The sequence below is a fragment of the Protopterus annectens genome, chromosome 8.part0 (genome assembly GCF_019279795.1).
Source record: "Protopterus annectens isolate FY-2018-M chromosome 8.part0, PAN1.0, whole genome shotgun sequence".
NCBI classification, from domain to species: domain Eukaryota; kingdom Metazoa; phylum Chordata; order Ceratodontiformes; family Protopteridae; genus Protopterus; species Protopterus annectens.
Window position 1 is genome coordinate 615233650 of NC_056741.1, and position 27467 is coordinate 615261116.

At 41.2% G+C, this 27467-nt stretch overlaps 1 protein-coding gene across 1 annotated transcript in view; it reads left to right on the forward strand.

Moving 5' to 3' along the window:
* LOC122808948 (NF-kappa-B essential modulator-like) overlaps nucleotides 1-27467 on the forward strand; it is a gene marked incomplete in the record, with an annotated part of 2932895 nt that overhangs the window by 2752288 nt on the left and 153140 nt on the right. Inside the window, 1 exon segment of the mRNA XM_044080106.1 lies at nucleotides 22498-22553. Within this exon segment, the coding sequence (XP_043936041.1) occupies nucleotides 22498-22553 (56 nt within the window).

Consider the following 27467-nt stretch of genomic DNA (forward strand, 5'->3'; position numbering starts at 1 on the left):
TAGGTTTGTTTTGTGTCTAATGATATAAGTTAGTGAGTGGTCACTTAGATCATCTGGAAGGGTGCCTGATTGGTAGGTTTGTTGGGGAGTATTAGTAAGAATCCAGTCTAAGGTGGTTTCATTATTGTTGGTTTTATTAGTTCTGGTGGGACTATTAATGAGTTGTTTAAAGCCATAAAGGTTAATATGTGAGGTGGGGTTAGTACTGTTTCAGGTATACCAATCTATGTTAAAGTCACCTAAGACTATTGTTTCTTGAGGGAGGTTGGTAGAGAGTAGGTTGAGGATGTGTTCGAGAGTGTTAATATTATTTCCTGGAGGGAGATATACACAAATGATATTTATGGATTTAGTAGTATTGATTTGAAGTTTGGAGCTGATTATTTCAGTATTATTGTCTAGGGTACAAATCAGTTTTATAGTACTAATTTGGAGTTTTGTTTTGTAGAGAATTGCAACTCCTCCCTTTCTGGCTTTGCGATCAAGTCTAATGATGTTATAACCAGGTGGGGTAATTTCATTGTCTTTGATAGAAGGCTTTAGCCATGTTTCAGTTAAGCATAAAATATCAAATTGATGGACTTCTAGGAGGGCATGGAGTTGACTAATTTTGTTACAAACACTTTGTATATTAAGATGGGCAATAGAGAGAGAGTTGGTAGGTATAGAAGATGAGAGAAGAATTTTTGTCTTGTATTTTGTGTATATTGGTTTTATTATGCTGTGGGCCTGGATTAGGATGAATATCTCCATCTAGCAGAAAGTGGAGGATTCTGGAGTATTTTGGTTGGAGAAGTTGATAGGAGGTGTCAAATATTTTTCTGGATTTAAGTTTCCTTAACTTGAAGTGTGCTAGTCTGTGATATTTGGTTAGTATGTAGTTGGGTTGAGTGGTTAGGTGTGGGAAGGTAGGGGAGAAAGGTGATATAGGTGTAGAGGTGTATTTAGAGGGATATGAAAGAGAAGAGTTTAGTGGGTATTCGTAGGAGGTTAGGAGGTAAGTAGTTATAAGAGAAGATAGAATTGAAAAGCAGATAAGTTATGGAGTTGTGGATGGAGGATTGATATAGACATGTTAATATGTATGGTGTTTAGCAGAGAGGGGAGATGTAGTTTATAGGTGTGGTATGGTGGTTGTAGTAGGAGAAGGAAGATATGAGAGGAGTTAAGTTTGTTAAGTGGGTGAGGTGTAAAATGAGAGGGTTGGGTTAGTCTGGGATGTTAGGAATCTGATTGGAGTGGACAGGATAGGGTGTGTTCACTAGTGGTATAAATGTAGGACCCCTGGGGGTGGGTGGGAATTGGGGGCAGGGTAGGGGAGCGGAGTGAGCCCGCAGGGCGAACGGAGCAGGTAGAGACAAGAGAGTGAACCACTAGGAAGACAATCAGTAAGGTGAGATAGTTCAGCAGATAAGTTTGTAAGTAAGAAAAAAAAAAGTAAGGGTAAGTTAACAGGTTGGTATGAGGAACATATACATGGGGTAGAGTGTAGCAAGTAAGTTGTAGGAGGTGATTAAGAACATCTATAAAGAGAAGGAACTGAGAATGGAAACAGGGTTGGGAGGTTTAATAGAGAAAGAATAGACACGAGGTGAGATACAGAATGGTAAAGGTAAAGCGCCACCTAGTGGCCAGTATCTGTAATGCGACAGATAAATTGAATGCAAGGGTAGCAGGCTATGAGAGAGAGGGAGTTAAGGTACTTTTAAATGCAGAGAGTATTGGCTAAATACTAGTGTTTGGTAAAAAGAACAGGGCAAGAAAAGATGGGGGGGGGGGGTAGGCTGCTGGCTATCCTGAGTGGGGAACTTGCCTAGTATATCAGGGGTTCTTAGACCTAAAAATAGTGGTTCAATGTTCTAATTACGCAGAACAACACATACTTTCACTGTCTTAATAGTACAGTCCTCTCAGGTAGCTGGTAGGTAAATTCGGATTGCTGTTCTTATACTTCCAGGAGGGTGAGTTTCAGGTAGTGTGTACAGGGGATGTACTTTGTGTTCCAAGCTGGTAATGATGGGAAGAGAATAGATAGTGAGGTAAGAATATACAGGGATTGGAAAACAGAGGAAAACTAGTATAGGATACAGTTACATATAGTTTGCACAAAACAATTAAATACTACAAGTCTTTTAAATCAGACATTCAGGAAAAAAAAAAACATAATGTCTTTAAAATCATCTAAGAGAGTGTTTACAAGTATTGGGGTGGCTGTGATTCTGATAACTCTACTAAACAACACAGGAACAATTTAATTCAAGAAGAAGAAGAAAGTCGGCCTTTTTAACAAAGTCTTGGGTCCTGCGTCGGTTGCTGTCCCTCTTCCATGACATCAGGTCGTCAAGGGGTATAAAACATGCAGTCAACGCAATTACATCAGTTTTTCTTGCCCCAGATGTCAGGTGCCCCCCCCAGATGGGGAGCAAAATATATATAAGTAATTAAAAACACAAAAATATACCTCCAAACAAAAGCAAATACACCAAAAAGGCTTTTAAGCAATTCCCACCCACCCCAGTGCATTTAAATTTAACTCCAACTAACCACTTCTACCAGCTACTATCATCCTATCACAAATCACTCTTATTAATCCACACCCATACATAATCAATACCATTTACTCAGCAAACATCTATCTCCTTCTTCTGTTCATTAACCAGTGCATCTACTACTTCTCACCAAATCTTCTATACTTCTGTTCTACACCTACTTCTTATCTTAACTGACTCATTCCTCTTACCTAATTATGACTGCCCACTATACCAAACGCCTAAAAAAGCTATCCATACACACTGTCTTCCTCACACTCCTAATTCTAGCCAACTGCCTAACGTCATATCACAGCCAGGTATTCAACACTTTCTCTTCTCCTACCATTATACTCCTTCATCCTCCCCACACACTACACACAAACTTTGGGATTGCTCCTGACTTCTATAACACTACTCACTTGGAATACTTTCCACATAGATATGTTCAGCTTTTTTCCAAATCTCATACTTTTCTCAAGTTTAATAAACTAATTTCTAAGCTAACTACTTTACTCTTAAAGTTTACCCCTCATCTAAAACTATGTGGTGATATTTACCCAAACCCTGGCCCCAAAACTGACCTACAACTATCCACCATCTCACCTACACTCCAGCCTCTCAGAGCAATAAACACTTCTCCTAAATGTTCTGACCTGCTACTCTCTAACATTAATCTAAGGAGCATAGTCAATAAGATACATGAACTCCATGCCAGTCTATCACAATAATCCCCCAATATTGCAGTCCTAACCGAAACCTGGCTGAAACCTGAAATTCTTCCTCCAGGTTATAATATACATAGACTTGACAGAAAAAAAAAAACAAATGAAGAATGGGAGTAGCCTTACTTTATTTAAAAAAATCTCAAATTTGAACTTACAGAACCAAACAACCCAGAATTCAATAACACTGAAATATTATTTAGTAAACTCGAAATAAACCCCAGTAAATACCCCACCATCGTAGGTACTTGTATTCCTATTGATGATAACCTTGTTGTAATTGAGGAAATTCTCCTCTACCTGTCCTTAACATTTCCACATGAAACTATAATAATGGGTGACTTTAACACTGACTGGTTCACCTGCAACTCTGATAACCCCACTAATTTCATTAACATGCATGGCTTTACTCAGGTTATTCAATCTGCTACCAGAATAGACAAAGCCACCAAAAAGCAATCTATTCTAGATTGGATCCTAACTAACAAACCACCTCACACTCTCCAATCAGGCTGTCTCCCTGGCAGTATCAGTGATCACCTCCCAACATACTTACTTAGACAATGTCTTCACCCCCCCCACCCCGGAAATACCACCTACTGCCAAATTCGTAACAAAAAAGACTTTAACTCTCAAACATTTATCTCCATCTTGCGAACCTGTAACTGGACCCCACTTAAAACACTTCCCCTAAATACTGCCATGGACTGCTTTAATATCACTTTCTTCAACATTCTAAATAAACTAGCCCCATGCAGAACTATAAGAGTTAAATCAAACTATGCTCCTTGGCTGACAAAAGACACCAAACAACTACTTAAACTAAGAGATAAAGTCTAGGCACATTGGCATACTAACAAAATCCAAGTCAACCTACATCATTACCGACAACTTACAAACAAAGCCAAAACCCAGGTCAAACTAGACAAAAAAAAAAAAACACTGCTATTTTGATATTCAGCAAAAACACCATAACAACCCACAAAAATTCTGATCCGCCATAAAAAAATACTTCTTCAGCCTGGCCAGCCATCGGCACCAACCCCATCAGCCACCAGTAATAATGACAGCATAACCACACAATTCAACACATTCTTTACAAATTCTGTACTTTCACTTTCTAAGAACTACTGTAAATCTCTGCTAACTGTGCCATTACCACTCAAGGAAACTATTGTTACCTTCTCTGTCAAGCCTATCCAAACCAGCACTATAAAAAAAACTGCTTAGCAGACTTAAACCTACAACCCTTACAGCTGATAATTTACCTACAGAATTCCTTAAATTAGCAGAAGATGCCATCTCCTACCCATTCTCCATTCTGATATATTCCACTTATCTGGAACATATCATACATCACCCCATTGCATAAAGGAGGGACCTTTACTGAGCTCTCTAACTACAGACCCACAACAGTCTTATCTCCCTTAGCCAAAGTACTAGAAAAATGCATTCATACTCGGCTCATGAACTACCTTTTATCTAACAATTTCCTATCCAGTACACAACATGGTTCCTCCCCACATCACAGTACCGTAACTGCTCTTCTAAGTTTTACTAATACTATCAACCAATACAGAAATGAAGGCAAACTAGTAACCACCATCTTCTTGGACCTCTACAAAACTTTTGATACAGTCTCCCACCAAAAACTCCACCTGAGCTCACCACCTTAAAACTCAGTCATTCATCTGTTGCATGGTTCCATAACTATGTAAATGATTAACAGTAAGTTGTCAAATGGCAGCAAGATCTCTCATCGTTTTTACCTGTCACCATGGGGTTCCCAAAAACTCAATTCTAGGTCCTCTTCATTTTAGTATGTTCAGCAACAAACTTCATACTGCTACCCATCTTGCCTCCATTGTTCAGTATGCAGATGACTCTACTCTCATGTGCACCACTCCCACCTTACAACTCAAAGTAATGCACAACAGTCCTCAGCTGCAGAATCTTGGCTGTCAGACTCACAACTGATTCTTAATCCAAGTAAAACTAAACATATGCTCTTTCACTCTGGGAAATCCCTAGACTCCCTATCTTCTTTCCACATATATTCCTCCAACAGTACCATATTAGCTACTGTGTCTGAAACAAAATTGCTAGGTGTTCTGATCAACAGTAATATGAAAGTTGACAAACACCTATCACAGACTATCAAAAAGACATATAAAACTAGGTTCACTTTACAGATTCAAACCATATCTCAGTAGCACTACAAGACAAGCAGTTGCCAGAATCCATCTGCTCTGTACCCTGCTATATGCCTCCCCTTATTTTTACCAACTTAAAGAAAACAGATTTAGCTAAACTTGAAACTTGCTATAATAAAATAGCCACGTTTGCAGGAAACTCCCCACATAGAACCCACCACTGCTCTGCCTTGCAACAGCTCAACTGGTTAGAATTATTCCACTACTTTACATACACCCAACTCATTACTGCTCACAGACTGATACACCAACCAGATAAATGTCCTGTTCTTCAACTTGTGCTCCATCCCTACACTAACACTTGAGTCCTCCACTCCTCAAATCTCTTATACCAGTCACCAAATCCAACAATAGCATCGGTGACTCTCTCTACTCCAACTATGTTTCCAAAATTTGGAACACAATCCCTCAGCCTATCATAACTACTGCTAACCTAACTCACTTCACAAAACTGCTTAAAAAGCACTTGAGTAACAATTGGCTCTGCCCATGCTCTAGTCCTGGCTGAGTTATATTCCTCCTGTCCGTTTGTTTTTCAATCTACAGTCCGCCCACGCTATGCCCAACATATATAATTATATTATATACTTTCTACTTACCTCCTCTCCAGTCCCCCCCCCATCATAATTAACTATATAACCACCCTTTCCATATTACTCTCTCTCTTCCCCTCATCTTACTTTTCCTACCTTACCTTTTCTACTGTCCCTCTCCTCCACACTGTACTACCTTTTACTCCCTTTTATGCTCCTGTGTCAGTACCTATCAGCAGCATATGCTTAGTATTATTATATGTATAATTTGTATGCCATGTCATAAATGTGATACATTATGATATTTAAATACCTTATGTCTGTATTCTATTCTGCTACTCTGTTTGAACTTCTATTTGTCTAAATATTCTGTCCTAAAAATCAATGTGAATTTATGCTATATACATAACATCCTATTCTAAGGTGTCAAGTTAATGTAATTCATTGTAACTCTGTAATTTGCTATTTGTCTCTGGAGCTTTTCTTCCAGGACCTCCACTGAAAGTGGGGTCTGACCCAGTCGGACTTACCCAGTAAACAAACATTAAATAAATAAAGTAAACTAAATAAGTAAAGTAATGTCAGAAGTGTCTGGTTTGCAACTCTGGGAAATGTGCTTGTCACTGCAAACTTGTTTGTCCGCAATCACGTTGGAATCCCTGGGAATATGCATTGCGATCAGAAAGCGGTTGTAAGCTGTTACCCATTGCCACACTCTCATGGCCTCTTGACACAATAGGTAGGACTTGGTTCCCCCTTTGTTGATGTACCAGACAACAGTCATGTTGTCTGATTGAATGTCAATCGTTCCAGACAGAAGGACAGAGAGAAATGCCTGCGATGCCAGAAGCACTGCCTTCAGTTCTAGTATATTGATATGCAGATTGGGCTCTATGGATGACCACATGCCTTGGAAAGTCATACCCTGAAAATGCCACCCCCACCCTATCAGGGAAGCATCCATAGTCACAGTGGCCTTGGGTTGAGGAGGAGAAAAAGGATGACTCCAAAGATTTGCATTTAGCTTCATCCACCACCAAAGGTCTTTTTTGCACTGTTCCATTATCCGTATTTGATAAGATAAAGGGTGATAATTCAGGTAATATTGAGACAAAAGAAACCATTGAAAGAGTCTCATGTGTAAGCTCACGAATGGGACAATGGTGATTGCTGCAGCCATTGACCCCAGAAGTTGGAGAACCTCTCGAGCTAAGGCCATGTTCTGACAGAGTATCACTCGGAGTTGAGCCCTTAGACTTTGCAATCTATAATCTGGAAGGAGCACTTGGCAAGATTGGGTATTGAAAAATGCTCCTATGAAGTCTATAAGTTCTGAGTAGAGGTTAGATATATTTTTTTCCAATTTATAGAGATTCCCAGGATTTTTGTTAATGTCAGGGTGTAGCCCAAGGCTTTTTCCAGAAGACGCTTGGTGTGGGCGGTGAGGAGCCAGCCTAAGTATGGAAACACTCAGAATCCTTGTAGTCTCAAGTGAGCTGTAACCACTGCCATACATTTTGTGAACACTAGTGCTTGTCCATTTTTATGTGGTAATATGCATCCTGAAGGTCCATAGAGCACATCTGATCGTCCTTTTCCAAAAAAATGGAAGAATGGACTGAACCGTGACCATCTGGAATTTTGTTTGGGTGATAAACTTGTTTAGAACGCTGAGATCTAAAATTGGCCTCCAGTCCCCTGTCTTTTCTGGCACCAAAAAGAATCTTTAGTAGAGTCCGGATCCTATTTGGTCTGATGGGACTGTTTGGATGACTCTTTTTTGACACCATTTTTTATCTCTATGGCTGCCAATTCCCTTTGACTGGGTGGAACGTCGGGAATATGTTTTTGTGGATTGGGAAAATTGTAGATTGGGAAGAGTTCAGTGGGATTTTGTAGCCTCTGGTGATTATCCTCTGCACCCAAGAATCTGTGGTTATGCAGTGCCAGGCTGTTTGGTGCAGGGACAAACGTCCCCCGACTGCTTCCAAAGGAAAGCAATCAGGCCGCTCTTCAGGAGCGCACTAATAAGGCTGACTTGAGAAAGAATCTTTTCTCTGGACCCCTGGTTATGTGGTCCCCCTCTGCTTCTGTAGGGGTGTCTTCCACTAGAGTTACCCCCTCTGCCTTTGGGGGAGAACTCGCCATGTGTGTCACGAAAAGGACCCTGAGACTTTTTGTGCCACATTTTCCCAGTCCGCTGGTTCCTTGGGTAAGGACGCTGGGGAGGGGGGTGGAGAAATGTACACCTAAGACAAACAGGGTTTTTCCATCCTTCTCACACCTGGCTAACTTGGCCTTCACTTTAGAGCCAAATAGGGATAATGCTTCCACAGGGAGATTAAGGAAGGCAGACCTAAAGGGGGCCGCAAAATCACACGGGCGCATCCAGGCATTGAGTCTCATGACTACGCCTGAACTCGCAGCTCTAGCTGCCCCTTCGGTTGCATATGATATTAACTGCGTGGACGAGTTAGATGTAGATTCCAGGGTCACTAGCTGCAAGGCAACCTTGTTGCGTACCTCGTCAGACACTTGTCTTGCTAAGGTTCCAGAGAGTTCAGAGACTAGATCTCTTTGGAGCCTGGTGAAATGTGCCAGGTAGTTCAAGGACCTAATAGCGAAGGTTGATGACACAAACACTCACTTCCCTAGTCAGTCCACCACCCGGGACTCCCTGTTAGATGAGTGGACCATCTGGCTCTCCTCTGCGAGCTCCTTTTTTGTGGCCGCCACCAGCAGCATAGTGCCCACTGAAAGACCCTTAGACCTGTGCGGGTTCTCTTCCGGGGGGGTGATAAAATTTTATCAGGTCTCTTTGGGATAGATTCAACAGTGTCAGGATTCTTCCAAGCCCTCTGCACTGCGAGTTGTATTAGTTTGTATGCAGGTGGGGTCACCCAAGAGGTAGAGGTCGAGCACGAAAAGCCTGCAGAAAGACAGACTCCTCAGAGTAAGGGTTGGAGGGCTTCCAATCATCCCTCTGTTTTAAGATTTCAAGGATGTCTCCAAAGGAGACATCTTTTGTGGGTGACCATGGGGACCCTTCCCCTTCATTGAAATCCATATCCTTAGTGAGTGACTACTCGGGGGAGTCAATGTGCTTCCTCTTGTACGATTTCTTCTTGGTCCTTCTTCAGGGGGAGTTTCTGTAGAGGACTCAGAAGAAGGGGCACCCTACAATAAGGTCTCCTGAGGCTCTTGTGCTTGATGTCCCATAACAGTGGCTTGTATCAGTTGCGGCTGAGAGGGAAGAGTCAATGGATAGTCCAACGTCGACAGTTTGCCAGCAGTGGCAAGTGTCCTGTCCATTGCCTGGAACGCAGGCCCACCTGAAGAGGGATGGGAGCCCGGAACAGAGAACGATAACCTCGGAACTGGGGTCACACCCCACTCCAGCAGACCCATCCCCAGGGATGGAGTCTCAAGAGAAGCCGGTAAAGCAAGGGTCACTGGAACCGAGGACGGCACCATAGAAAAAAATCAGGGCTGCTCCTGTAACCAGAGAAGTCGCAGTCCAACCACAATCATGAGAAAGCCTCAGTTCTGACTGAACCGAAAGCCAAATGGATGATGCCGAAACCACAGTGAGATCCACCAGTGGGACCATAGTCATGGGTACCATAATAGACGTCGGTTCCAGGGTCTTCGATGCCTGCTCAGAGGTCGAAGGAGGAGAATAAGCCGAAGTCCTTGAAGTATCCCCAACTCCCAATGGGATGGGGATTTTGGATGGAGTAGTAATCCCTCTAGCCGTAAGCAACTGGTCAACAAGATGCACCACATCAAATTCAGAGAGGCTTCTGGTTGGTCTGACAGATATTACCAATGGTGACCGGGCCATTCCAGGAAGGGGCTAAACTGTTGTCCCAGAAAAGGATCCACCTTCGAAGAATATCTGGTCCGAGGTTCCACTGGCACCAAAGTCTGGGTGGAGGCTCGAGCAAGCGTGGTCAGTTTTTTCTAGAATAGGTTGTAGACGGTGCCGTGGTCATTGCTGACGTTAAATCACTAGACTGCACCAAGGGAGACAAAATTTGCAAATGCATGGATGGTGCTATAGTACCCGGTGCCGAAATGGTAATTGGTGCTGATGGCACAACTTTAGCAGGTGGTACCATAGAAGGTATCGAAGCAGTCTTTTTCGGTGCAGTAGTCACTTTCAAATGTGTAGTCTTTGGTTCCTCTGACTTTTCACTAGGTGACGATGGAACAGAGTGCAATATCTTTTTATGGGATTTGCTTGGAGGGGGTGAACCATCTGGTGCAGAGATAGCCTCTGAAAAAGGCGTTTTAAGAATGAGTTTGTTTCATCTCTCATTGAGAGTTCTAGAACTGAACCCGCGACAAATATCACAGGGAGGCTGGACAGATAAATGAGATACATTCAAACAATATACACAAGATGTGTGTGTATCAGAATTCGCATTTTGCGGCCACACTGGTCGCACAGATTAAAACCAGATGTTCCCTTTATTTCTGACATGTCTAAAGAAAAATAAGGTAGAGAGAATTTTTTTTTTTATATATAAAGGGACTAAGAGAGGAAGGGGGGAAATACCAACAATGGTAATAGAGAGAATTACCACAAGGGTAAGGGAGAGGGGATACCAACAATGATAGAAGAATAAATACCTTAGAAAAGGTAAGAAAAGCAGTAAAGGAAGTAAGAGACTTTCCAAAAAAGAGGGTAAACTGACGACTAACAAGAAAGGTGAAAGAATTTTCAAAGGTTAGAAAATTTTAATTATTTACCTAGGCTTAGTCGAGAGCTGGCTTGACACGGCTTTTTGGCAACACGGCAAACAAGATCTGAGGTAACTGGGAGAAGGGCACTATGGGTAAAGCTTAGCTTGAGAGATTTTGGCTGGAATGAGCTTGGTATAAGGCTGACTCAGTTCCAAGGGCAGGAACAGACACCCATCAGTAATGAATGAATGAAGATTAACAACATCAGATGGTGGGGATTTGCTTTATTGGCTACTACTACTACTAGTGCTGGTCTCACCACAGCTTCCTGCTGCTGGGATACAATGCTCCCTTGTTTCTTCTTTCACGAAAAGCAAAACAGTAACACCAACCCCAAGATGAGAAGCGGGCTATAGGCTCTTTGGTTATCAACAGTCTTGTCCCAGGTAATGCACAAGTCTGTAGGCTTGTTGTATCCTTTTTCTGGAAGATGCCTTGAATACCAGCCAGGCCAATCAGGAAGGTTCAACACAGATACTCGGTGTATAGACAGGAACAGTCAGGAATCAGTGCTTTCTACTCCTGGATACTTTGAAAATTCAGAAAGAATCCCTCAAGATCACTGTGGTAACTCCCTTCTGGCCTAGACAGCAGTGGTTCTCCCTTCTCTTGGAAATGGCCAAGAGAAATTACCACAAGCTTCCTGATGGACTGGATTTACTCACACAAGTACAGGGGTTTTTGATACATCTCAACCCCAAACAATTACAACTGACTGGATGATAGGCTCTTAATGTATCTTTTAGACATTTATTTATTGAGGATATACAGCAGGTACTGATGGAGGCAGGAAAACCTGCTATTAGGAAATCTTATATAGACAAATGGAAAATGTTTTCCAGGTGGTGTCAACAAGTCAACTCGCTCCCATTCTGGGGTAGTGTTTCTCTGGTTTTACAGTATTTGTCTGACATATAGCCTGTCTTACCCTTCTATCAAAGTTCATTTGTTGGCCATTTCAGCATGCCTGCCCTTGGATCCCCCTCTTCTGTAGAAAACTATATTTGTTTGCCAAAAATGGTAGTATGGTCAAACAAAGGGTTATATTTCTGTAAGTGTGCAAGATAGATCCAAGATATCAGAGAAAGAAGTGTTCACCTGTTCAAGAGCTTTCCGGTGATGTATGACTAGAGGGGTAGTATACTGCTGTTCTGTGATGTGGTTGAATCTATGCAAATTAAGCATATAACAATTTCACAATATTTAAAATTTGTATTAATCTACACACCATTTGTTTAGATGGCAAATATCCACGGCAACATTATATGCCCAAATTTTTTGTATAAAATAGCAAGTGTAGATCACACAGCTGTTATGAAATTAACGCAGTGATGAAAATATAGGTAGTAGTCAAAACCGCTTTCCCAAAAGAGCATTTATATCTCAAAATATCTTCACATTGCCCACAATATTTGAATGTAATTTTTTACTAAAACTTATTGCTTGAATATACCACCTTCAACATGATCGTATCACATACTATTTTTGCAGTATAAATGTAAGCACACAAATGTCCTATTTATTTCATAATGTCTGTAAACACTCCTTAATAAATCCAGCTCTGCAAATACCATGCCGGCCATTTCACAGTCATGCTTAGCAAATCATGTCAGGTTGTAAATGCCACCTTGCTGTTTTAGTTTTATTCATGTACCTTTACCAGGAGTTAAAAAAGAATTAGACTTTGAAAACAGTAACTAGTATACTCATTTCAGAAGTACAGGGAAGCCTGCTATAAAGTTGAGTAAAGTCTTACAAGGATACACAGGAACTCTACTTTCCTGATGAGTGTACTCTTGTAGGATGCAACCTGTTAACGTAGAAACAGTTTTTACTGATTGCTTTGACTAATGAAAGAATGGTATCTGAGTTGCAAACTCTTATGGTGGGTCAACCTTGTCTCTTTTTCCACAAAGACCGGGTTTCTTTGCTAATCCTTCTTTTATGCCTAAAGTGGCATCCAGGTTTACTTTAAGCCCAACTATTAATCTCTCTCTCTTTTCTTTCCTGAACCCAAAAAAATGAAGGAGAAAAGATATGTCATACCTTGGCTGTCCACAGACACTCAGGCATGATCTTGACAGAACAAAATCTTTCAGAACTTCCGATTAGTTGTTCATTTCTTGTGAAGGTAAGAAGAGAGAGCCTGTGGAAAATCAAGCTATTATAGCAATAACCAGCGACCTCGGTGTGGTATATTATAGCAATAACCCACGCCTGGGTGTGGGTAATGCTGGATTTACCCACGGTTGGTGTGGTTTGGCCACGAGGGTGAAACCCGAATGGCCAAACAAAGCCAACCGTGGGAAAATCCAGCATTACCCACACCCAGAAGTGGGTTATTGCTGTTATACAATGACATTATATAAGAAAAAAAATAATTACTGTTCTTAAATAATGACATTGTATAATGCCTCCTTGCTGCCCTTCCACAGCTGTCTGGTATTCTGCAGCAGTTCTGATGTACTGCGCATGCATATGCCCACAGAGTACATCAGAGCTGTGGGCAAAAGCAACGGAGAAAGCAAGATCTCCGTTGCTTTTTACAAACTGTTTCGCTATTTTAAATGGATTTAACATAGCGAAACAGCTTTAAAAAAAACAACGGAGAATCTCTGTTGCTTTTTTTAAAGCTGTCTCACTATGTTAAACTCCTTTAACATAGCGAGACAGTGTGAAGCAATGGAGATCTTGCCTTCTCCGTTGCTGTAAAAAAAGAGTTATAGTAATGAAAAAAGTCCGGGCGACTGGACCTTTTTCCGTTACTATAACTGAGATTTACAACGTGCACGCTGCCAATCAGCATGCACGTTTTTGAATATTAATAGGGGGTCGTTGTATAATAAAGATTTACCCACGGTTGGTATGGCTTAATCAATAAGGGTGAAGCCCGAGTGATTAAATAAAGCCAACCGTCGATAAATCTTCAATATACCACACCACAGAGTCAGTTATTGCTGTTATACAGTGACATTATTTAAGAAAAAAAAATACTTACTTTTCTTAAATAATGTCTTTGTATGATGCCTCCATTGTGCCCTTCTGTGTTTTTCCAGTATCCTGGGGCTTTTCTGATGTACTGCGCATGCATATGAGACTTGCATTCCCATGCTTGCGCAGTACATCAGTGCTGTACAAAGGAAGTAATGGAGAAAGTAAGATCTCCGTTGCCTTTTTTTTTTTTTCTTTTATATTTATTATGTAAAAGAAAAAAGTAACCAGGCGACTTTTAACACTCAGGAGAGCCAGGACAATGAAAATAAAAGCATAATCAAGAACGTTGCTTTAGTTTTGCAGAACGTACCTGATTATCCTCTTTGCTCTATGCCGTCTCCCTCTTTCGTTTGAGTTCTTCGGTGTTGTAAATTTATTCAAAAAAAGAAAGAAAAGTAAAAATATTATGAGATATCCTAATGGAAAAAAGTCCGGGCGACCGGACTTTTTTTCCATTGGTATATTCTCGGATTTACAACAAGCACGCTGGTTGGGCTAACCAATCAGTTTACTCCTTTTGAAGATTACTGGCCAGTCATTGTGTAATTCCAAATTATTGTCTCAGGCTATTACCTTTTGCTACTTTCACCTCAACAAAACTATTCCAGGCAAGGTCAAGGTATACTGAGCCCAGGCCTTGGCTTAATCTATGGCTTTTTAGAAAGGGTTGGACTAGAAGTATTCTAGAAGCAGCATCTTGGTTCTCTCTGCATACTTTTGCAAAGCACTATAAACTAGACTCCTTTTCCAGGTCTAGGATAGGTTTTGCTAAGATCATTCTTCAGGGGCTCCTGATGCTTTTTTTTCCATGTCCCAGTTGTTCTAAACTATGGTAATCTACCCATATAGCTTAGGCTACTGCATCAGTGATTAATAAGAACACAGTACAGCTGTGTAAGTAAACTTAGCATAGCAGTAGATGGTTGAATGATCACTGCTGTGGTTACTGATCCCTCCCTCCACACACACCTCCCCCTTTGTTTTTTGGTGTGTTTTTTATGCCAGGGTGTGGAATTTTTGCTTCTCCTAGTAATGTCTTCTCAGGGCTTAGCTTCCCTCTGTCAGTTGGCATGAAAGCTCTCAAGGGCTTAGTGCTTTTTATTCAGCTCAGCTCAAACTGACTAAGGGTTTGAGTACATGGATGGTGTCCTGAAGCTTTGGAAGCTGGTCAGCTGTTTTGTCCTCTGCAGGATCTAACCCATATAGCAGACTACTGGAGTAGGGGTCATTCAAACATCTGCTGTTATGGTAAGCTTACTTACACAACTGTACTTTGTCTTATCTGATTGATTGGAAGCCAGTTCCATAGTCCGTGAACATTTTGGAGGTGACACTCCTTTAAACATAATCCAAAGAGGTGACCATAAATAGAAAGAAACCCAGTCAGACCCTTACATAGAAGAATCTCTTAATTGTAACAGAGATCAGAGTTGCTTGTTCCTGCCCTTGGGGGGGGGGGGGGGCACATGACACCATGGTTCTGTCATCCAGGGGGAGGCTGTAGCACATAGTCTATAGTCAGACTTTGCAACAGCTTCCACAATTGATGGCTGCACTGATTTTATTGGTGCATGCCTGAGCTGTGAATGTTGCATTGGACTGGGAGGTGTCGCTGGCTGCAGAATTCCCACTCACTTGTGGACCTTCTACTGTTGTTTAGATACTTCATTTGGCTATGGACTGGCAAACAGTATATCTTGATGATGGCTGCTTTAGTTGCAGACTAAATCCAACTTAGCCCCATGCCAAGAGAGAGACCTACATAATTTTGAGCTCAGAGCAGTACTCTTTGCTGTGAAGGCCTTGGGGGCAAAGCTGCTTCCAGGCCCTCTTTTCATCCAGTCAGAATGCTGGTCTGTTTTGTGGTACTGAGATAGGCAAGGAGGCTGAAAGTAGGACCCCATCTGTAGGGAAGCAATATTTATAAATTGGGCCATAGACGGATGCATTGTCTTGTTTGCATTTCTTGTCCAGAGAGGTGAACAAGCTGGTGGATACTCATAACTAGTACTGTATATCTTTTGTGCAGCATAAGATTTAAAAGCCATGCCTGATCATTGTCTTCTAGAAGTGTGATATTCTAGAGACCAACCTCTTAGGCACTAAGAAAAATGTGCTTGTCCCCGTCTTCTGCTTAGTTCAGCAGGGAAATGGATAAGGAATGGTTGATTCAGTCATGGTGTGGGAGATATGTGCATTTCCATTGATTCTCCTTCATCTCATCTCATATTTCGGGGGGGGGGGGGCTCATTCTCATCCCATGCTAGCTGAGAAAGAGATGTTTTTCAGTTTTTAAGTTCTCTGGTTGTGCAGAAAACCTTTCTTTTCCTAATCCAGGATGCCAACTAGATGGGGTGATGACTAATTCCACCTCTGGGTCAGGTGGCTGATATAGACCCTGCTATTACACAACACTTACCATCAGGAGTTTGAAAGGTGATTAAAGCTTCTGGGATACCTTCTGTTCTCATAAGTTTTTTGCTTGCAAGTAGAAATGATTCTCTGTGTGGAATAGTACCCTGAACTTCCCTGGTGGATTAGTCCTCAGTTGGTTCATACTTCCCATCGTTGTAACATGGTGCATAGTTATGCCACAATCAGAGTGCATATTTGAGTTATTTCTGTACATCATCACTTTGTAGAGGACAGGGATTGTTGCCCAATAGTAAGTGACCGCAGAGTTCCATAAAGTTGCACTGCAGCTCTTTCACCATTTTAAAAAAAAATTCCTTATGTAATACCAAATGTCTTGGTGGACAGGTGTGCCCATCTGTTGGATGAGTTGTCTAAGCTGGTGTCACTGAAGTTAATTTCTTAAAAGAAATCCTCTCCTTGTGGCAGTTACCTTCATATGGCATATCTCAGATGTGTAGGTCATTATGTATCTGGTCTTTCACAATGATAAGGTGTCTTTTCATACAAATCCTTGCTTCGTATTGGAAGTCTTACTGAAACAGTCCCTGAACTTTCCAGGTTTTTTTGGTGATGACAGAAACCAGTAGGGGGAGACCTTTACACCGTGGATCTGACCATGTAGCTCAGTTACTTGAAGCAGGTTGCATGAATTTAGGAAACAGATCAACTGTTCATTTCCCTTGATGTTTGGAGGGAAATTCTTGACTTGCCAACTATACAGCTTTTAGCTGGCTTGCCTTTGATGTCATTTTAAATTACCACACTGTCTAATGTTGTGTCATATCCCACTGTACTGGGGAATGGATTTCTCCAGTGTTTTTTTTTTTTTTTTTTTTTTTTTGGCAAATGTGTGGATTTTGGATATTTTCACCACAGCCAGGTGGTGGTTGGTGCAGACCATTACCAAACATTATTGCTCATCTGCTATTCAGGAAGTTGGGCAACAACTGGGAAGTCAGTACTACAAGACACAGCTTCATAGGAGGTCACTAGACTAGCGGCCCTAGAGCCCTTACAAAACCTAATCATGTTAATCCCAAGTTGCCCCATCTGTCCTTATTAAGTGAATGTATTTTGCAGAGCTAGTCTATGGAAAACACCAACTCCCAGTGTCCATGAGGGACATGGGTGCCACCCTTGGGGTGAATTTGCGGACTCCCATCCATTTGTCCAGGTTGCATTTGAATGGGGCCAGTGAAGAGCTCTGCTTCACGTGAACTGGAAGTTTGTTCCAGAGGAGTGTCAGTCTCTGGGAGATGTATCTCTCCAGCATGTTCTGTTAGTGTCACAGATTAGGTTGTTCCCTAGACCTAATGACTTTTGTGCCATTAGATTTGTGTATGTGAAGCACATCCATCAGGGCAGGGTTGGAGACTACCCTGTAAGCCATGCAGAAGTCTCTCCTCAGCAGCCAGTACAATAGAGTACAGTGACAGGGCTTCTAGTCTATCCACGTATGTCATGGTTTGGAGGCCCTGTATTTTCTCGGTGAGGGACCTCTGTGGTGTCTCCAGCTGCTGCAGGTGTCTGTTGAGGTACATGCAAAAGGGAGCATTGTACTCTATTAGTGGTCTGATTAGGGTCGAGTACAGTGGGGCTATAACATCCTTAGACTTGGATGCGATGTCTTTACTTATGAGGTGTGTAATGTAGAAGGCTTTCCTTACCACAGAGGAAACTTGGTGGTCAAAGTTCAGATTATTATCTACCTGTGTTCCCAGGTGTCACACCACTGGGTTTGACCTTGGGGGGGGGTGTCAGTATTGTAGTTAGTGGAGTATTCTACTTTGCCAAAGGGAATAATAATGCATTTTTTGTGTTTAGTTTTAGACCGTGGCTTTGGCACCCATCATTTGTGTATGTTGGCCCTTCCTGTAGTATGTTAACATCATTGGGGGAATCCGTGATTGAACCCAATTTGCAATAGTTGGCGAACTTGATTAGCCAAAAGCCATCTAATTTAGCCTGGACTTCCAAGAAGTAGATTCCAAACAGTAAAGGACCCAGCACAGAACCTTGTGGTACGTCACTGGTGACGGATCTACTAGTAGAGGTAGATTCACGAACTTTGACAGTATATGCTCTGTCGGTGAGCCAGTTGGCTACCCATCTAGTGATGCAAGGGTTAATCCTTAACTGATAGTTTTTCAATAATACCTGAGTGGGCGATTGTGTCAAAAGCCTTAGCCAGGTCAAGATAGAAGGCATACACTGTCTTACCTTCATCCAGGGCTTTGGTGACCTTCTCAAAGAAGTCCCTCAGGTTTAATAAGCATGATCTACCCTTACTGAAGCAAAATTGGGTTGGGTCTAGAGTTTGAAGGTCACTTGTGTCCTTGCTGATAAGGTCCATGATGATTCTTTCCATGTCCTTGCAGATGAGACTGATTAGACTTAAGGTTCTATAGTTTACAGGGTCTGCTGATGGCCCCCTATTGTGCAAGGGGATTATTAATGCTGTTCTTCACTCAGCTGGAACAAAGCCAGTTCTCAGGCTATGGTTAAAGAGAATGCTAAGTGGGTCTGCCAGGTCCTGTTTTAATAAGCATTCTAGGATGTTATCTAGTCTCATAGAGGCCATGATTTTAGCTTTGGAGAGCACAGATAAGACCTGATCTCTAGAGATACTAGGCAGAGGACTGGCATTGGGTATGCTTTCTGGTATAACCGATGGGAGTGGGAGCTGGCAGGTTGGCAATTTCCTCCACTCAGCTGGAACAAAGCCAGTTCTCAGGCTATGGTTAAAGAGAATGCTAAGTGGGTCTGCCAGGTCCTGTTTTAATAAGCATTCTAGGATGTTATCTAGTCTCATAGAGGCCATGATTTTAGCTTTGGAGAGCACAGATAAGACCTGATCTCTAGAGATACTAGGCAGAGGACTGGCATTGGGTATGCTTTCTGGTATAACCGATGGGAGTGGGAGCTGGCAGGTTGGCAATTTCCTCCAGTGCAGTATGAGTGGCACTATCTGTTACCAGTTCTTTGCAAAGCTGGACATTCCATTTTGGCCACCTACATGGTTTTATGAATTCTGGTATTGTACACTTTTCTGGCTTCTTCTACCATTATGGTAATGTTTTGAATTCAGACATCCATCAAGGAGGATCCTTGACATTAGATCTAACAGATACTTTTTTCCCCGTATTGGGGGCCTTCACTGATAGTCAAGAATACCTTTCCCCCTCCTTTTTTTGCAGATGAGGGGTCTTTCACTGGCTGCATCGGTTAAGTTCACATTAAAAATCAAGCAAGTATATACATTTTTATTAGCTGCTTAATAATATATCAGATCTTGTTCTTTCTTAATTTGAAGGTAAGTGTTTGCTGGTGGCAAGGAGCTGAACTCTTGGACTTTGGAAAACAGTGTGCATATGTACAGTGGATATAAAAAGTTTACACACCCTATTAAAATGCCAGGTTTTTGTGATATAAAAAAAATGAGACCACAATAAATCATTTCAAAACTTTTCCCACCTTTAATATGACCTGTAACATGTACAATTTGATTGAAAAACAAACAAATCTGTTAGGGGAAAAATATAAAAAATAAAAAATGTACAATAAGCTGGTTGCATAAGTGTGCACACCCTTAAACTAATACTTTGTTGAAGCACCTTTTGATTTAATTACAACATCCAGTCTTCTTTGGTAGGAGTCTATCAGCATGGCACATCTTGACTTAGCAATATTTGCCCACTCTTCCTTGCAAAAGCGCTCTGAATATCTGTGAGATTGTGAGGGCATCTCTTGTGCACAGCCCTCTTCAGGTCACCCCACAGATTTTCTATTGGATTTAGGTCTGGGCTCTGGCTGGGCCATTCCTAAACCTTAATTTTCTTCTGGTGAAGCCATTCTTTTGTTGATTTGGATGTATGCTTGGGGTCATCGTCGTGTTGAAAGGTGAAATTCCTCTTCATCTTCATCTTTCTAGCAGATGCCTGAAGGTTTTGGGCCAAAAGTGACTGGTATTTGGAACTGTTCTTAAATCCATCGACCTTGACTAAAGCCCCAGTTCCAGTTGAAAAAAAGCAACCCCAAAGCATGATACTGCCACCACCATACTTCACCATGGGGATGGTGTTCTTTGGTGATGTGAAGTGTTGTTATTGTGCCAAACATACCTTCTGGAAATGTGGGCAAAATGTTCAACCTTGGTCTCATCAGACTATAACACATTTTCCCACATGCTGTTGGGAGACTTGATGTATTGCTTTGCAAATTTTAGCCATGTCTGGATGTTTTTCTGTGTAAGAAAGGGCTTACGTCTTGCAACCCTACCCCATAGCCCAGACATATGGAGAATGCGGGAGATTGTTGTCACATGTAGTACACAACCAGTACTTGCCAGGAATTCCTGCAGCTCCTTCAGTATTGCTGTAGGTCTCTTGGCAGCCTCCCTGACCAGTTTTTGTCTTTTCATCAATTTTAGAGGAACGTCCAGTTCTTTGCAACAGTGACATTGCAGATAACTGAGGGAAGTTCTGTTCTTTGCAACGTCACTGTTGTCCCATATTTTCTGCACTTTTTGATGACTGTCTTCACTGTGTTCCATGGTGTATCCAGTGCTGTGGAAATGTTTTTTTGTACCCTTCTTCTGACTGATACCTTTCAACAGTGAGATCTCTTTGATGCTTTGTAAGCTCTCTGCGAACCATGGCTTTTGCTGCAGCAGGTAACTGAGTAAATGTCTGGAAAATCCTACTAAGATAGCTGAAATTTATTTGAGGTTAATCAGAGTCTCTTTAATTGATGGCAGGTGTGTACCCAAGAAAAATGAATGTTGTAATTAAATCAAAAGGTGCTTCAACAAAGTATTAGTTTAAGGGTGTGCACACTTATGCAACCAGCTTATTGTATGGTTTTTATTTTTTATATTTTTCCCCCTAACAAATTTGTTTGTATTTGAATTGAATTGTACAGGTTATAGGTCACATCAAAGGTGGGAAAAGTTTTGAAATGATATATTGTGGTCTCATTTTTTGGGTCTATATTAGAATATCAGAGTTTCAAAACTCTGAATGTTCTAATATCGACCCTAAAACAGTGAACGCTGAAAATAACAAAGCTGCAGAACACCAAATTTTTTCCTAGAGAAAGAATTCGGTTGGCCGTTTCTGTGGCTTCACTATTTTCAGCACTGTGGTGGAAACTTACAGGTCTGGTTCAGGTAAGTGTGCGATTGTGCAGATGTTAGAGTTAGGGCACGGGTGAGGTGAATGTGCGATAGTGACAGACATTAGGGTTAGGGCAAGGTAGGTGAGTTAGGGTTAGGGTGCGAGTCAGGTGAGTATGCGGTTGTGACGGACCTTAGGGTTAGGGTTTTGGGTTAAGGTAGTGTATGTACAGTTTAGTGTAGGGTAGATGTAGGATTTTAAGTGTATGTGTGTGGATTGCTGTTTTTTTGTGTGCTTGTGTTGTGTGTGTGTTTCTCGGAACAGCAAATTTTTTCCCAGGGAAAAAATTTGCTGTTCCGGGTGTTTGAGATTTTAAGCTTTCACTTAAAAGGGGTTGATGAATTAGCATTTGCTAATTTAATATAGACCCCATTTTTTTATATCACAAAAACCTGACATTTTAACAGGGGTGTGTAAAATTTTTGTATCCACTGTAGCTGTCAGGTTACGACATGTATCAAGTGCGTGGCTGGATATCACATAATACAAGCTTTTACTAAAAACAAATGCCAAATTCTAATTGGTGGAAATAAAATACCCAGCTTAGGACCTATTAAGGAGAACAACTGTATAAGATCAACTGATAAGACAGAAATGTGTCTGTTATTTAAGGTTAAGAAAAACCTGCATTAAGCAAGAACAAATGTGTTAGTTAGTGCAGTGGTACTGTAAACTATAAGAAAAACCTCCTGTCCATGTTGGTAATCCCATGTCGAGTGATTTTTCCAGGTGATAAAAGGGTTGACTAGAGTACCAAGTTTCCTTTACTGCATGGGAGTGACTCATTCTACAGTACATGAATTGGAAAATGAGGAGAACTCATTGGTTTAGATGTCTGTTATTAGGAATCCCAGCTTTGCATCATGGCTAAGTAAAGCACAACTGTCCCATTGCATTCACTAGAATTGTAGTACTTGCTGCCTAGGTAAAAAGGCAGTTTTATTTTAGATTGTTGTGTAGTTCGATCTATACACATTGTCATATTTGCTATTTTTATGCTGAAAAATGTAAAGTGTGGCTTAAAATGCATTCTGATTGGAGCAAATATTGTTATAAATTACTAAAGAAATTATAACTACGTAACTGAAATTCCTGGTTTTGGAAGTGACCAACATTATGGCCGTATAGGGCAAAGATTACATTTTTTATTTTGTCTTTTCCCTTAGGGGTCGTATTGAAGAAATGCAGCAACGGCATAAGGAGAATTTTCATGTTGGTCCAGGTGAAGGGAGAATTTTAATTTTTATATTCTTTATTTCCATCTTCATACAAAAGTAATACAAAATGTCTTGCACAGTGCATTATAAGATCATGTAATGACAGTTACTTTAACAGCAAAAGATGAGGGAGGTCAAGCTGCAGGTACATAAAAACCCATTGTAGATCGCTGAGATTTCTAATGGATCATTCTTAAGTTTGTTCATTTATCAAACGTATGATACACTGGCCTTCTGGAAGACTGTGGTGGTGGTGCTGTGGTAGCATTGTCGCCTCACAGTAAGGCGTTGACCGGATCGATTCTCAGCTAGAGCGTCTTCTGTGTGGAGACATACGTGAATGGGCGTACCTTCGTTGAAGGTTGTGCGTCAGGGCCGGCAACTCGGCTCGTAAAAATCTACTGCCAATCATTAGCGGACCGGAGTTCCGCTGTGGCAACCCCTAACCGGGAAAAGCCGAAAGACACAACAACAGTTAAAACTGACTTGCTCAGATTATTGGGGAAGCGTATTCTGTAATCTTATAAGGTGCAGTGAAGTGTATGTAATTTTTTTCTGTTATTTACTTTTATTAGGTTCCCCATCTTGGTGTTAGTTCCCCTAGCATTGTATTCCAAGGAGAGACTTTTATTTAAAATGGTATTGAACATTGCTTTGTAGACTAGACACCTCTAAGTAACCATTAAGAAGAAGAATACAGTGACACCATTTTAAATAGCTCAAGTGTTCCAGTTTTTCAGATTGTTTCAGATGGGTTGTTCAAAGGCAACACAACAGAATAGCATTCTTTTCAATAATGGATCAGGTCAGTGAAGAATAAAACACTTTTTATTTTCATTTCTTTTGTTTAGCACTTGATCAGGAAGACATACTGAGCCATAGTTGACCAATGTCAGACATTGCTTATGTGTAAGGAAGAATTAAGAATGCATTAGAACAGTGAAATGTACAACACACAAATCTAGCAATAACATTCGGAATATTTAAATGGTTTAGTAAATCTGGGAACTGAAAGTCAGAAGTGCACATAGATATTATGTATTAAAAAGTAGAGATGCACTATAAGTATTTGTATGCATAGTTAGACTACAGAGAAGGTAGTGATATGGGAGTGAGAAACAGAAAAAAATGGGCAGGGTTTACTGGTTTTGAATGATGTCAAGGCAGGAGCATTTGGACATATTATACAGTTATTGATGGAGCTACCTTTATAATCTGAAAGAATTTGGAGTGAGATAAGGAAGGCTTCCTGTGTTTTGGGGAAAAGAATAAAGAAGGAGTAGTTGTTTTGGGGGCATCTTAGAAGGATGATATTGTCAGATTGGGATGTCAGGTTGTAAAGGGTTATGCTTGGTATTTGTGTATTTGCTATAAAGGGACTGAATTTAAGTTTACAAATTCTGAAGATGAAGGGAGAGAGTACATCAGCATTTTTCTTTATGAAGAAACCATTTGGCTTTTATTGAACCCGATTGTGATTCTGATAGATGCTGAGCTGATAAACTTGTTTTTGTTTTAATTTACTGGAAGGTTAGCTTTTTCCTGCTGTTAACAGTCCCTCACGTCACTAGACATGCCCCTTTGTCATAGCTGGGCTACAGAATATGCTTGTTCTGATTTTTTAGGAAACTCACCCTGCTTAACATTTTTAAGTTCTTGTTTTCCACTGTCCTTAGACATTTTATAAAAGTGTATTTTTATGATTTAGCTATTTATTTTGTAATTATAGTATATATTTTAGCTAAATTCATTAATTCTCCACATAACTTATTTTTTTCTGTTTTGGGGAACTCCAGCATTCTTTTAAGTAAATATTACATAGTTTGTAGTCATCACCATATTTGGTTATCCAAAGAGTAGTTCCTATTTTTAAATGTGAGTAAAGTAGTCAAAATTACATAATTCCAATAAGGAGCTCCATAGGACTTTACTCCCTGTGAAAATAGTGGTTGATTGTTAAAAAAGAGTGGTAGAGAGTGATAGAATCACATTAATAAGCTATAAAACAGCAAAAAGAGATGTTACTTAGCTTTCAAAAATTATCTTAGCTGTAAAAACAGTTCTGTATTAAAGTACAAAAGCTACCTTTTTATTTTAACACTTGTTCCAGATCTAGCTATGAGCTATTACTGATTTCAAAGGTTGAATGGGCACTTGGAGGTATGAGCCTATGTGAAGAAGGTGTTTTACCTGTCTCTTACTTGGGGGCATCTGAATAAAGAATGTAATTGCAAAATTATGTTGAAGCATTTCTTTAGCCTCAGTATACATTTCTAGAGGGAAACCATCATGGCTAGGTGATTTTCCATTACTCAGTTCATTCAGCTGCTGTAATACCTCTTGTTAAATCATAGAAAGTTTAAGGCTACATAAGTCTTGTGAACATTACACCTTGCTTGTTCCCACCATAGACTGTACCTCTCTTCTCAAAAAGGGCCTGGCCTGTCATCCCAGTGTGAATTTAAAAATATCTTTCCAATTATCTAGGTTCCATTTGAAGGAAGACAGTATATCACACAGCTGTATCTGCAGGGGAGTCGCTGAGTAATGAAACTCTCTCTCCGCATTGTTTTACTGATCTGCAGAAACAGGTTTAGATACCTTGTTCTGGTACTTGTGTGACTGAGTTGTGAAGGTACAAGTGATCCTGGAGTGCTGGGTCCCTGATTGCTCAGAAGGCAAGGCATAAGTCTCTGAGGGGTGTATAGGACACAGAAATAGAGACAGAGTTTGTAGTCATTTTAAGTCTGTGGTCTTTGTTAGGAATGTCTGAGGTCTTTCCAGCTGTTTAGTGAGGTACATCCCAAAGGGGACACTGTATTCTATAATTGGTCTGATTAGTGCTGAATACAAGGAAATAGTAACATCTTTTGATCCAGATGATAATCCCTTGACAATCAGCTGTGCCAGGTAGAAAGATTTATAGGCAACCAGTGCTATATGGTGATCAAAGGGGACCAGTTCAGGTTTCTAACTACAGTTTCATTTTGAAGTGGGGTATTGTCAGTGTTGTATGCTGCAGGATAGTTCGTCTGCAAAATGCAGCAGTGTTGTATTTTTTTAGCATTTAATTTAAGCCCATTGTTCAATACACCAGGCATTTGCAAGTGTAAGTTCCTGCTGGGGGGCTTCTGTATCAGAAGGCAATTTGACAATGACTCCCAGTTTGCAGTCATTTGTAAACTTGATTAACCATAAATCTTGATCTGATGTCATTTTCATTCGTTCCTCAAACTGTGGGTTTGGATCTGAACCTCGGATTTGACTCAGCCAATTTTGTAGCTTAGGATCCGACTCTTGAGCTCCTTCCTTACCCATAATGGCCCATTCCCCAGATTACTTCAGATCTCGTTTGGCACGCTTGAAAGCAGCCAGGATTTTCACCTTTTGAGTCTCCATCGGGGCTATGAGTATTAGTGTTAAACTGCTATCTTATTATCTTTATTAGACTCCTCCTTACCTTTCTGTTTGCGTTTTTGTTGTTTAGTGGTTCTCTGCATATCCTCTGGTATGTACCTATCCTTCTATAATTGTTGGCAGTTTCTCACTTCTTGTTTTCTTTTTGTCATCTTTACACTTTTCCAGTATGGCTGAAAAACCTACTAGCTTCAAAAAATGCACTTCTTGTGGTCATAAGATCCCCTAACTTTGATGCCCACAGGGAGTGTGTTTATTGCTTAAGCCCTGGTCACTTAGACATCTCGTGTGAAATTTGCTCGGGCTTTAACACTTAAGCTTTAAGTGACCGTCCAAACAAATTAATTTTGAAGGGCCTTCTTCCTCAGTCTGCCCTTTCCTCTGCAGGATCTTCTAAGGAATCAGGGGTTCAAACCCTCACAAAGAAGACTAAGGAGCCCAGGGAGTATTGCAAATGCTCTCCTGCCTGGTCTCCTAGCAAACCTGGTTCAGAACCACTTGCTAAGACTTTAAAGCTGTCAGAGCTGAAACCCTCAGATCTGACACAGTCATTAATGACTTCTCCTTTGAGCCAAGCTCCTAGGTTCTCTCCAGAGCCCGCATCTTCAAGACTAAGGTCTCAATTTCTTCAAGAGACCCACAAGCAACTCTCCAGACCTCTTTCCACTTCCTCTATAAGATCTTTCAAAGCGGAAGTGGACCGGATGATGAGATTCCTCAGGCTGCAGATTCAGATGGTGGTTTTGCCTGCTTCATCCCCCCACCGGATCTGTGAGCCACCAACCTGTTTTGGAACCCTCTGATCTGGGGGCAACCAGAGTCAACACGTCTGATTCTATAACTTTATCTTCTTTGACTCCAGTGATTTCTCTGATCCGATCGGCTCCGATTGTGTTGAAGCATGACAGATCTCAGAACTGAAGTGGCGGTGTCTAGTCCAAGGGGTTTACTTTGACTCCTAAGCTTTCAGAGATGTCATTTCCCCCTCGGCACTAGCCAGCTTAGCTCTGACTCCCGCTTTGGGACAGGAGATCCTGGAGGGTCAGAAGTTGTCTGTTCTGAGAGCTTTGGCTCCAGAGGGATTACCACTGGCCTCTGAGGGTTCCTCTGCATTCAAGGTAGTGGAGAGGGTATTCTCCTGGGCATAAACTGCATCAACTCTACCTCCTTTGGATCCTACCCCTGTCTTAACTTCTATGCCTGAGCCTACTCATCCTCCACCTAAGGGACAGCTAGCCCCAAAGAGCTTCCAAGCAGCTCCACTCACAGATCTCCTCATCTCTTCCAACACCTCCATGGAACACCCCAATGAGGAGGTCCCCCACAAGAGATTGTGCAAAAGGGAGCACCTGGATTCCCCTCAGGAGTATATGACAGAGGACTTCGATGAGGGGGAAGGGTCCCCAAGATCTCCACCAGAGGATGTCTCCTTTGGAGACATCCTTAAAATCCTATGCCAAAGATGTAGTTCGTCTACCCAGTGCCCTTTTTCAGAGGAGTCT